Source organism: Poeciliopsis prolifica, unplaced genomic scaffold, assembly GCF_027474105.1.
Source record: "Poeciliopsis prolifica strain line A6 unplaced genomic scaffold, Auburn_PproV2 SCAFFOLD011, whole genome shotgun sequence".
NCBI classification, from domain to species: domain Eukaryota; kingdom Metazoa; phylum Chordata; class Actinopteri; order Cyprinodontiformes; family Poeciliidae; genus Poeciliopsis; species Poeciliopsis prolifica.
In genome coordinates, this window is record NW_026562386.1 from 1,464,266 (window position 1) to 1,477,329 (window position 13,064).

At 38.0% G+C, this 13,064-nt stretch overlaps 1 protein-coding gene across 3 annotated transcripts in view; it reads left to right on the forward strand.

Annotated features, from left to right (window-relative positions):
* The first annotated feature begins 313 nt into the window (after positions 1 to 313).
* Positions 314 to 13,064, forward strand: part of nfat5b (nuclear factor of activated T cells 5b) — a 35,291-nt gene continuing 22,540 nt past the window's right edge. For 2 of the 3 annotated variants that reach the window (XM_055036473.1, XM_055036474.1), the window contains exon 1: positions 314 to 581. In XM_055036473.1, the coding sequence (XP_054892448.1) occupies positions 509 to 581 (73 nt within the window). In that variant the 5' untranslated portion in view covers positions 314 to 508. The remainder of the gene's footprint in view (positions 582 to 13,064) is intronic. The other variant, XM_055036475.1, reaches the window with a different exon arrangement.

The window sequence follows — 13,064 nt, forward strand, 5'->3', positions numbered from 1 at the left end:
TCAACATAATTTTACCAAGTAAATTATGTTATTCTCTTCATTAGAATCAGAAATATATTTCCCCCCGAGTAGAATTAGTTCTATAAATTCTCTAGAGACTGCAAATATTGTTAAGTTAAATTCTCAATTTGAGTTGCAAAGTTATATTCTGACAAATATGTTTCCCCTAAAGACACCACTAGATTGTGGAAGCGCGCACTACATCATGAGAAATAATCTGTACGTCCCTCGTACGTACGTGTTGCGTCACAGGCGTGGGCGTGACTCCCCTCCGGCCGTCCGTTGACAACAAACATGAGCGGTGGGCGGACCGACGAGGGACTCGCAACCAGAGTGGCAACACAGACAGTTAGCCAACAGTAACGACGGGAAGACGCAGGCCAGAATCCCCGTCCGTCCCTTAAAAGTTGTGCGGCTTGCGAGTCGTGAGACTGGTGACAGTTTTATCCAGGTCCGTGACGCTGTAAGTGACCGAAAGTGTCCGGTTTCTACAGCCAGAGGGATTGCGATGCCCTCTGACTTTATCTCCCTCTTCAACGGGGACCTCGACCTGAATTCTCCCGGATCCCTGTACTCTAAAGGTAAACAGAGTTCCTCCACTGTACCTCTTCTGGTAAAATACTTTGACATGTTTGCTATTTGGCGTGTGGATATGTAACAACTCTACCTGAGTGCGTGTGTGTTTAAGTGTGTGTCGGCGGCGTTCACTTGACTTCAGTGCCATTCATCTGTAAACCACCTCCTGTCACATGCCTGCGCATGAGCCCAAGTAAAGTTTTGGCTCTCCCACGCTGCCTTCACGGCTCCTCGGTTCGTTTTTGCAGTCCCATGCTCATGTTTTTCGGCGCGCTGAAGCCCTCGGCTGCTGCACACACACCGGTCAGCCCAGTTTACTATCTATGCCACCCTAAAAAAAAAAAAAAAAAAAAAAAAAAAATCCCCACTGTCTGTTTTCTCTGGCCTGTTTGAATAAGCCGTCGATGTCCTCCCTCCGCCCCCGCCATGGACTTTACACCCCCCCCCCACTCCCACCCCACACACACACACACACACACACACACACACACACACACACACACACACACACACACACATATGTATGCACCGCACTGCTCCCAGAGCGGCGCTAGTGGGACAATTAACATAAACTGTATAATCATCAGCAAGGTAGCCTGAGGCAACCTGCGGATAGAAAAAACTGAACTCTGTTGAACTCATAACAGGTGCAATGTTGTAAAGTCGGCATTCTTCTGTTATCTTCCGGATTTTTTTTATTCTGTAGACTGTTATAACATAATGAAGCTAATTAGTTTTTCAGTTAAATAAGACTTTGGCAGAATAACTGCTTTTTGTAAAATAAAAAAAAGAAAGAAAGAAAATCTCTACGCTTTGCAAACTAAACATTTTAACCAAACATACAATATGCATAGAGTTGGTATGCATTTTTTTTTTTTTGCACTATGAAAAATTACAATATGCTATTTCAGTAGCTTTTTGTCTGCAGTTGGGTGTGGTGGCAGGGATACCTAGGAGGGTCCAAAACACTACCAAGACCATTATCTCTTTCTTGCCTTAATAATGGACCTTTAGTGTCACAACAGAAGAAGGTCTTTCTTTTTATAAGTTCACATTCCCTGACCATGGTTTTATTTGTCTTTGTGGATAATCTAACTCACATGTAAATGAACTAATTGGAGGACTTTTTACAAAGTGCAACACTTTCTGAAAAAAATGTATTCTATTTCACAACAATGTTGGTGGGGGAAAAAAAAAGAAAAAAATGATATGGACGAGCAAGTTGAAATCCAGCCCTTTGAGAGGAAAACAGTTTATACATAACTCCACCTCGGTTTTTGATTCACAGGTGATGAAAGACAAAGTTACCTCATCCAACCTTAGTTTTACAAAATGCTTAGGTCATACTTTTGAATAATTTTTTGTAACCAAAGCCCCAAGCTGTTGTACACAACATTGCAAGAGGTGATGCATATCAGACAAAGACAACGGCTTTAGTGTAGTTTTTTGTGTGTAAATTGTATGTGCAAAAATAACCTTAAATCAAGAACTTTGTTCGGATTTGAGTTAATTGTGTTGTGCAAAAACATCAAAATACAAGTTGACTTCCTTCACAGTGAGAACGTAAGCTGCTTGAGGGAATACTAAAGGCCAAAAGTGTCCAAAGAAAGTTCAGCAGCCTGCTCCTTATGGTTATCCATTCACTTTCTATGCATGCTTCATCCTTGCAGGATGGCAGAAATATTTAAACTAGTCAATGGGCGAGAAGCTGGGCAGATGTACAAAAAGATAGAAAATCATGTTCACCCTCACTTGCACCTAAGGTCAGTTGGAGGGAACTGTTCAATTAAAATACATGATTTCGTAAAGTGGCAGGAAATTAGACGAGCTGAAAAGAACCTTGCCTTACCTGTTTATTCTTTCTTCATTGTACTCAGCAGGTATGTCTACATCCACTCTCCAACTACCTAATTCATTTACTTCAGCTGTTCTTGTCACTTGTCCATGTCGTAGAACTTATTCCTCTAAATTTTCCTGGTTTTAGATTAAACTTTATTTTTGCAATAACTTGGATGTCAGGTTCATCGTGAAAATCAAATCAAATCAAATGTAATCCGGACATACAAGCGTCATCTTCAAAGACCTATTTCAGGAAAGGCATCAATGCATAAAATATTTTCCTTGATATATACACATAGAAAAAGAAACATAAATGTAAAACAATTTGGAAAATGCCCTACAAGGTAGCAAACCAATACATGTGTATTTGGTACCTTTGAGGTCAGGTGAACTGCTGAGCAGATGATGAATAATACCTTTTAAAGCTGTGTTGAAGGCCAACACACCATAATAGCCTGTACAAGGCTGTACTTTATTATTCACCAATAAACTCAAATTGTGTATCTTAAGGTCATTCTTTAAAAGTTTTCCATTAGGTACACAATTTATTCCTCTTATCAAAAAGGGTAAATTATTTTAACTTCTTATAAACGTTGACAAAAGTTGGTTCCTTGGTTTTCTAATGTCATATCAGATAAATTACAGCCCTTAACATTAAGATTCCTGAGTCCTAATTACTAATCACACTCTTGTATATTGTTATCAGCTCAGGTATAACATGTAATAGCATTGTTGTGACATTGTTTTGTAAGTCAGCTTCTCTGGTCTTTTGCAGATTTACTCTGTTGTTTGAAAGAAAAGAATGTCTTACAGTTGTCAATATTGATCAGTCCATAAATTCAAGTAGATTTATTGATTTTTTTTCTTTTTCATTTTTAATTTCTATGTAGCATCTAGTTTTGTTCTACTTTGGGCAGCAAAATCTTTGAAGGGAGCTCATTTATAGCTTGAGAATAGTCCAGGGAATACCAAGGAAAAGCAGAATGCTTTAACAATAGCTCTTAAGACAGGAAGGCATTTTGTGCTACTTTTTGTAGTCCATGAGGGAGTTCTGGTTAATGATTGTATTAAAATGCCTTCCCAGCAGTTTCACTGTAAAAATTAAGAATGTTATGACTTCAGTATTCATTCTGGTTAGCCTGTTTAACAATTGTAAGCCCTCAGATCTCAACATAATTTTTTTTTTTTTTTTTATTGACACCCACCTTAGCTTGGTCAATAATTAACTCTTGGTCTCCTCTGTGTATAAACCGAGGTTTAAATAGCACTCTATTAATATTGACTCTACTGTGTCAGGCAAACTTAGCGGCATACGCTTAAGAATACTCAACTGCGTTGAAAGCTAGCGGATATGTAACAAAACCCAAAAAGTATGACAGGGGGAGAAAAATGGAAAACAGAAGAATTATTATTATTTGCACTAGATCAATATGTACTGCAGTTGGCACACTGTCAACTGTGTCATGTTCTTGTTGTGGGCTTGTCTCACTAGTACGATCTGATCACGGATATCCTTTTCAACAAGAACATCGTGACTCATTTATCTTGAGAGCTTGAAGTCCTAGTAATATTATGGAGGCAATGTTTTGGTTTTGTTCAGAATGTTCTCGGTGATGGTTTCATCAGTTAAAGCATCAGTCCAAACCGGTTCTGCACACTTCCGACTCTCACTTTAGCTCTATGCTACTCTGCAACATGATCAAGAATATTTTTTTTTTCAAACAAAAATGTTTTTTTTACCCTATTTCTAATATTCATGAATTACTCACTTTTGGGATAGTGCACATTTACATCAGCCACCACTAGAAAACTATAGCATGGCAGCAACTCGATGCATGCTGAAGTTCAAACCAAGAAAAGAAGTGAATCTAAGTGTCTGAAATAAGTCAGAAGCATTTGGTTCACTGGGATTTTTATGCACAACCAAAAAAAGAATGGTCTGAAAAGGAGAAAATGTTGCCGACAGGGCTGTTGTGTGGATATAAATGTCCTGTTTATGTCAGAGAAGAATTTGCAGACGGTTTAGAATTAAAGAAAAAAGACAGTTGTTCAAATTACATCGTTTTACAACCAAAGTAAACAGAATACCATCTCTGAATGTGCAATATGTCAAACTTTGAGGGAGAGACACCACAACAGCAAACCTACTGGCAGCTAAAAACAGGAGACTGAGGCTGCACTGCACAGTATTGGAAAAATGTTGTCTGGTCGGATGAATTAAGATTTCTGCTAAAACATAATCCATCCAGGATCCATCCAACCTTCTACCAACAGTTAAGGCTGGTAGTAATGGTGTGGGGGACATATTTCTTAACATACAATGGGGTCCATAATACCAGTTGATTATTGTTTAAAGTGTCGTTGGTGACCATGTCCACGAATCTCCCTGTGTGCTGGGCCAAACGTCTCAACTTAAGCCTTTACTGTGGCTGAAGAAACCGTTTGCTTTGGTTGCCATGCCTTCATGGGCACTACTGGGTCAGTTATCATCGGTGTCACTTCTCAGTTATGCAAAATTGATATCTTGACTAGCATTTTAAACACCTAGAGGAAGGGGGTTAAGGAAATGGAAAGCGTACAGATCCACATATTTGGATCTAAAATGTTTTTTGTTCTCATTACTACCCCTTTGCTGCTTTAAATATGACCACAACAACGCGTCTATTTATTTCAAAATACAGCTCTGGAAGAAGTAAGAGCCCACTGCACAGAGCCCCACTGAAAACCTCCTTGGTGGAATAATATTTGGTTATTCCACCAAATATTGATGTCTGTACTCTTCTTCACTTAAAACATTAGTAAGTGCTGTTTCTAAATGAATATGGACTTGTTTCCTTTGCATTATTTGAGGTCTGAAATATTAAGTGAGGTGAATCTTGGCTGGTTGCAGTCTTTCCACTGGCAGCTTTTTTGTCATTTTGACCATTTCTCATTTTTCGTAAAAAAATACTACATTTATGCTTGAAATTTCAGAGACAAGTTGTCAGCAGTTCATAGCATAAAAGAACAATGTTCATTTAAATCAAACGTGTCAAAAGTAAAATCAGAGAAATTGTTTGTTTTAAATTGTCTCTTAATTTTTGTCCAGAGCCAGCTTATATCTTGTTTATAAAATGCAGTGATGCTGGGAATTCTCACCTCTTAAAGTTGTGTTTGTGTGTGTTTATACCCTTATCTTCTGCTCAATCTCTTTGATTAATTATTAACGCTCAGCAAACTTCAGTAAGAAGTCTAATCGGGGTCGGGTCAACCTATCGCCTCCTTTGGTATTTACTGCACACTTGTGACTTTTTTTGGCCCACGACAAATCAATGTCTGAGTGGTTTAACCTGTTCAAGAGCCTGAAGGTGTTACTCAGCTGTCCGTCTTGTGTGAAATTGTAAGTTGAAGTTGGAGTCTCAAACAGCTCCTTATTTTAACATTTTTTCTTGAAATAATGTGTTGCCCATTTATCTAAATACTTTGGCCAGCAAGTCTGGGCTTGGGTGCAAAAATACATTTCAAAAAGTTGCTACATGGAATAAAACCACACCAAAAGCTCAGTATTAAAGCTAATGTTATTCTTTGCAATACCACTTGTGCATGTTCCACACTTTATCAGAGGAGAAAAGCATTTTTCAGATCTTCATTTCGGATGTTTTGCATGCACAACAGGAAGTTATAATAATTTTTTACGCTATGCAACTAAGTTATCGCACTTAGATGACCTCTGAAGTATTACAGGCATGCTGGTGTTGCAGGTTTTCCATTCTGCCAGAGGCATTTCTTTTTGAATAGGAGACTTTTGTTTCCTAGGACTCGTTTCAGATTAGCTGGTTTGCTGTATTTATGTAATGAAAGCAGATTTTCACCTGTCAAGTGAACATTTCTGGACAAATGTTTCAGGTTATCAGGGTGTCTCTGAGAAAAAGGACAGTGCCATGACAGAAGTTTGCATGTGCTATTCTTTTTTTTACCTGGTAATGCTTAAGATCTTTTTTAATTTGTGGTTAATTAACAGAATCAAATCCCATGAATGTGGTTTCCATTCATTATCATGCAAATAGTTCAGTCTCTCCACGACCGTGTGCAGATTAAACATTCACTTTTACATTCTGCAGTCTGAATGTGGACAGTGTAAGGGGGAGAAGAAGCATTCAGTATGACCCGTGCTTTCGCTTGCCTTCACATTTCATCTTCAGGGAGATTTCTGTCACTCTTTTGCGAAAAGCCCAAAGCACCTGTGAGATCTAACAACCCTCGTACGCCTCTCTGCAGCAAGACGATTGTGAACTAAGATTAAATATTAAGTGAGGTGAATCTTGGCTGGTTGCAGTCTTTCCACTGGCAGATGAAGTACAGGAGTTAAGGTGTCAGACACTCAGAACTTGGCTGTACAGACTGTTAGCAGGTCTCAAGGTATTTTATTCGTCAAAATTAGAGTAAATATCTTCCTCAGCTGTAGATTAATCAACTTTTAAATTTGTTCAATTTTTAAGCATTTAAAATAACAAAATATGCATATACGGATTCCTGATGAAACAGTAGTAAGTAGAATGCTCATAGCTTGTAATTAAGTCTACAACTTTAGGAATCCTTCTTCCCCCTCCCTTTGTTATCACTTTTTTAATTGAGACTGCAATACAATACAAATGGCTTTTAACAAGCCTTCTGACGTGCTTTGGCCTTTTTGAAGGTTGTCTGTTTTGACCTCTAGCACCAGCGCTCACACTCTTCACCTGGCTCTTGATAACCATCTTTTTTTTCCCATGGTGCTCTTCACTTTGCAGTTGGACTTAATTAGCTCATCTGTCTTTGTAATGCCTTCTTCTCATAAACTAAAAAAATTCTGAGCATTTTTGCTGTTGCAGATGACAGTGAGGCATTTTGTGCAGGGGTCTTATAACAAGGTGAATTGCTCGTCTTCTGGATTTTGTAATCGCTGCACAGAGTATGTGGTGAGAGGTGAATGCATTGCAAAATCAGATCAAGACAGTGGATAGATACATGACGGGGCGGGTTCATACATGTGTGAGTTCATACATGTTTGCTGGCAGATGTGTGAGACAGGATGAGGCTGTTTACTACAGACACTTTCTCATAGGTGTCGGCGCTCAAACTGTAGTGGTGCTGTGTGGACCCTCAGACCAAAGCTACAGGTTTGTAGATATTATGCTATTTTACTCTAAGTACATGATGCCACCGGGTCATTTTGGGCTTATTCACATTTTTAATCTGGACACTATTTCTGCCGGTGCAAAGACAAGTTCGTTAGCGGCATAGATGGGTGAAATATCACAGTTGCAATGGACTTCTTGGTTGCAACATTAGGTGTAGATAGCCTTGAATATTTTAGTGCTATGAATCCAAACTCTGTATGCAGGTAATATGTTTAGTCAGTCATTTGGAATCTCACTGCAATGCTGAAGAAAAAATGGAGGGAGCTATTTGAGGAAATGGCAACTATTATTACCAATATTAAGCCATAGTCTTGAATTCAAAGGTTTCCTTTATTTCTCGGACTGTAATATATCAGAAAAATGTATAATGATCATTCTATTTCAGAAACCTTTGCTGACTATTTTGATAATGACTAATACTTTTTTTTTTTTTACTCTTTTCGTCGCAACCAATAAACAATGTCCCCACTGTATCTTGTGAAGTTTTAAGCAATGTGTGTCAGGTGTCGGTATTAAGGGGCTTTTAGAGTCCCTGGGCAAATGAGCCATGTACATATTCACAGCTTGAATGCATGACATCTGAAATATAATATCTTGCCAAATATTGAAATATTGCACACACTAATATCGCAATGATCTTTGTGATTTTATTGTGTACTGTTGTTGATTTTTTCGCAGATAATAAGGTTGTCTTGCAAAACCTACAAAACGTGTGCTGCTGACTTAAACCAAACCTGTAATTAACGTGTTGTTTGGTCACCACAATGTGTTACGTGCCCTCAGGTATGTCAGTCTTGAAACAGGGTTTAACATCGCTATGTCTGCCATTGAATGATTTTACCTTCTTTCTTCTTTTTTTTTTCTTTTTCAAAGTAAATGACAAGGGCTTTCTCATTAAGGCTTTTTACAAAAAAATATTTCAAAACCTTTAGAAATGCATACCACCCTTGTCATAAATTAGTAATTAATCTGGTAGTATCACAGCACCTACGTCTCAGCATCCTGTGTTGTCGTTTATTTTATCTTTGCTTCCTCGGCTTACTGGTAAGACTGGAATAAACTGCGGTGTTGGTCCATCTGAATTTCCCCAGTATCCTGTCATTGTCTGCTCTCAGTCAACCACGGTGGCTTGAGGAGGAGTCCTGCACAAATTCAGCACAAATCTACTGGCAATCAGGGCCAAATCTACATATTTACTGTGAACATTCTCTGTTTTCAGCAGCGAAATTAAATTGTAAATGAAGGAGTCTGGCTTTATTTTTTGCCCCAACCTTTTTTTCTTGTCTTTGTCAGAGGACAGTTGTCGCTTCCTTGAACTTTCTACATACTCTCAAAGTCTTGTTGTTTAATTTGTTTTAATACACGAGAAGCTATTGAAGGTCATCTTAGCTCTTGACATCATCAGAGTCACTCTAACCTTGTCCCCAGTTGCTCAGGAATAGTTGGAATAAAAATCAAAAGTTACATTTGCTTTAATGCCCCCACACATAAATCTGGCCAGTACTTCTTGTTTCATAGTTGAGGAAGTGGGAAGAGTCTGATGAGTCTATGAAGACTTCGCCAACAGGAGTGATGATGATTGTGTCTCCATCTCAACAAACTGCAGTTTGCTTGAGGATGAACAATACTGTGACTCCACAGATTTTTCTCTTCATGTTTCTGCTTGACTCTACTACCAGTTGTTTATATTGACTTAAATCATGAACTAGCATACAGGATCTTTATAGAGCAGTGAGCATGCAGTTTGTGAAAGTGTCTGTGCGAACTGGATTGAACAGTATTTGAAAGGAGAAAAAAAATGTATTTTTCTCAAATTAGTTTTGGTCCAATACAAGTTTGCTAGGGGATCTTCTTTCTCAGATCCCTGGGATTTTCTTTTAGAAATTAGCAGACTTTGCAAATTCTTAATTAAACTTAACAATAAATCATCTTAAAGGAAGTATTATATATTTTTCAGGCCTTAAGTGCCTTTTTTATTCTTTTTTTTTGCACAATTAGGCAACTATGTTACCTTCAGCGATTATAAAAATTGCATATAAATGACATATAACTTAAAAGAAATTTGACTTTGTAATTAGACCTCTGTCTCTAAAAACTCTTGCTCTTTCTGAAACTCCACCTTCCATAAGTCATCACAACATTTCTCCTCTATTAACCCTTTACCAATGTTTTTTTCCAGCTCACAGATGGGCTCATATAATGAGCTTCAGATGCACGGTTCCACCAGTTGTTTGCTTATTGCTGCCGGCTAGTCTGAAGGAGCTGATTTGGGGAGTTGCGGGGGAGGGCTGCTTCGCAATGTAGAAGCTTTGAAACTGCAGCTCCAAGGAGAAGTTGTGCTTCAAAGGCAGCACTTAGTCCACCCTGACATGACAAAATGGTTGCCTCAGGAGCTTAAAGGATTTCTCAAACATGCATGAAAGAATAAAGGCAACACTTCAAGTATATTTTTTGATTAAGGAATAACATTATAACACGATGCAAAGCTCAAAAAAGTATGTTTTAAGTAATACTGCACTTTTAGGTAATTAAAGATTAATCTCAATGAGGTCTGTAGAACAATTTTCCACAGCTTCTTAAAATTCCAAGTTTAGAAAAAAAAATATCTCAGGAAACAAGAAGGGAAACCTAAGACAGTATGAGGCGTGTCTTAAGACAAGAGCTCTGTGAGGCTTGGTCAGACCTATGGGTTGTTTTTATTTAAAAAGGTGATTGTTTTGAAATGACATCTCAGTTTACAAAAAAAAAAAAAAGTGGCATTAGGTTTCTGGTTCTGCATTCTTATTCACAACTGGTCTATTGTGAATTTCTGATTGCTTGGAGACTCCAACACACCTTCCTAGTGGGTGTGCTGATCCGGTGCCAGGTGACCCTCTTTCAGTCAGTTTCAGTTTATTCTTATTAATAAAGTCAACAACTTCCTTTTGGGATCAGTCCACGGATTTTCCAGAAGAGGATTACTACAACACCAGAACCTATTTCCAAATATTCATTGAATTTGTTGGTGGGCTGTTCATCGTGTGCTGCTGCCCTCTTCAAAAGAACTTTGGCAGGAGTCTGAAAGTATTTACCGCCTGGATCACATTGTGTAGGTCATTGACCATTGACATGATTCCAAAATTACTCTTGCCTTTCAGAGTGTGAACATGGAAACTTGTGTGTGACCTGCTGGCACAGTGAGATGACAGCAGGTTCTCTGGAGTCCTGTACCTTTTGGAGTCAGGCCTGTTTTGATTGGCCTGATTCTTGGCAGGGTCAGTAATTGGAAATTCTGCTGTGGTATTTGTTGTTTGTGTAGGTGTAGTAGTGCATATTGACCTGAAGGCTTCTGCACTTTATGCTCATTCTGCAACAATGTTTTCTTGTGGTATGCATCAAACTGACATCTTCATGGATTCAATTCTTCATTGTGGGCGTTTTGCATTACCAGTGATTAATGTTGACACCATTGAAATTCTATACTGTTGAGGAAGCTAGTTAATTAGGTTGACATTTTAAGCCTCAAGCGTACGAAACAAACTATCACATGCTAATTATTAAACTCAGCGGCTGTTGGTAGGAGAGTCTTTTTGACTTGACACCTGTGTTAGTCGGTTACATTGGGTTAGCCCTTACTGTACATGTTTAAAACTATTACTAAGGTTCCAGTCACACTGAGATTAGGAATCATATCCAAAAAGTAAAAATATGTAGTTTGAGAGACGCATTTGGCATATACTTAGACTGCCTTTAGTCACAGACTGTTATTATAGAACAAAACAGAACATTGTTGGTCATGAACTATCTTTTACAAAACATAATTGTTAGAAATGGGAATGAACTAACAAGCAAAATGTTTGTTCAATGAAATGAAAATCAGTTTAATGTTGCACAGGAATGTTAAGGTAGCAAAACAATATGGTAAAAATTTCCCCTCCAACAAAGAAATTACACTAATTGAAAGTGTGTCATGTAATGCCAGCTCATGAAAACAGGTTTTATTTTCAAATGAGCCGCTGATGTGGTTAACCTAACTGCTGGGTTACATTACACAACCAGTGACTGTTTGCGTGCAGTGCTGCTAAAGACCTTTCCTGTTGCTTCAGCATGGCTTTCCTGTGAGTCTGACAGAAATGCCTGTATTGGCACACCAATTCCAGTGTACTGTAAAATAATTATGTGAGGTTGTCTGATTTAGACTGAACTGCATTGGCCTGGTTTTATGTAAAGTGTTGTGTAGATCAATGACACCCTCCAGAATTTGAGGGTAAGCATGACAAATTTTGGTAAATCCACGTGTGGGAGCTTCCTTGGGTGCTGTAAATACTTTGAATTCTTTTTGCTGGCTTGGACACAACTGGTTTATCTTTTGATTCCACTTCTAAGAGATGGGTTACAAAGTGTCATGCTCCTCTATAATTTAACTTTTACCTCAAATTAGTTTCCAACAAACAGTTTGGAATACCGCTGACCCTTCTACACAGTTGTATAGAGAATAACTTTAGCAAATAGCCTTATTTGTGTGCAGAATGGGGCTACAGTTTCAGTTCGGTGTGAAATCTGCGATAGTGCTGGGTGTTTGTTGAAAGTAAGTCATGTAAACTGATGCCTGGTGGTTGTTCATTGTCAGCTGCCCTGAAACAGCTACATGCCAAACTTTAAGCACACACGCAGTCTAAAGAAAAATACTGAAAACATACCAAATATTTTATACGCAAGTGTTTATCAGGAATTAAAGCATTATAAGGGCTTTAGTACCAAAAGAAAAGAAAACCCTATTATTAATCACAATTAATTGTCTAAAGAAATACTGCATTTCTTTAGACATTGTCAGTCACTTATTGCATTTTATTTAATTGTGATTAATGACAGGTTTTTCTTTTCTTTTGGTCCATCAAAGCAAAACTTGCTTTGATGGACCAGATTTGGCCCAGGGGCCTTTAGTTTGATGTATGTGGTATGTGTGTTCATTATCGCCTGAAAATAACTGTCAAACTTTTATTCTGCATAAAGTAAAGTTTGTTCTAAGTCTATAAGTTTGCAAAGAAGTTTATTTCTGAAAACAGCTGTGTCTAATGTTCAAAGCTCTTCCACAAGTTAAAGGCAGTCATGCCCAAGTGCATTTAAACAACACTGATCAGAAAATATACTCAATATTAGTTCTTTCAAGCTCATTTATTTTTCTTTAAACAAGTTGCAATCAAATACATGTGCTTCTGCAACCACTAATGACATCAGCATGACGACAGATATATTGTGGCCTCTGTATCAAGCAATTAACAAAACTTATTTTTATAGCATATTTCAGCAAGGCAGTTCAAAAAGCTTTACATCATAAAAATACAAAAATAAAAAGTCATAAAAAAATATTGCCCGGTTTGTCAGTCGATAACTGAGAAACCAGTGACAAACATTACATTTTGATAATGTAATGTCCAGCAAATGTTCCACTTTTTGCTTCAAAAGCAACTCTAAACAGCTGGGTTTTTAACTTTCATTTAAGGAACTCAG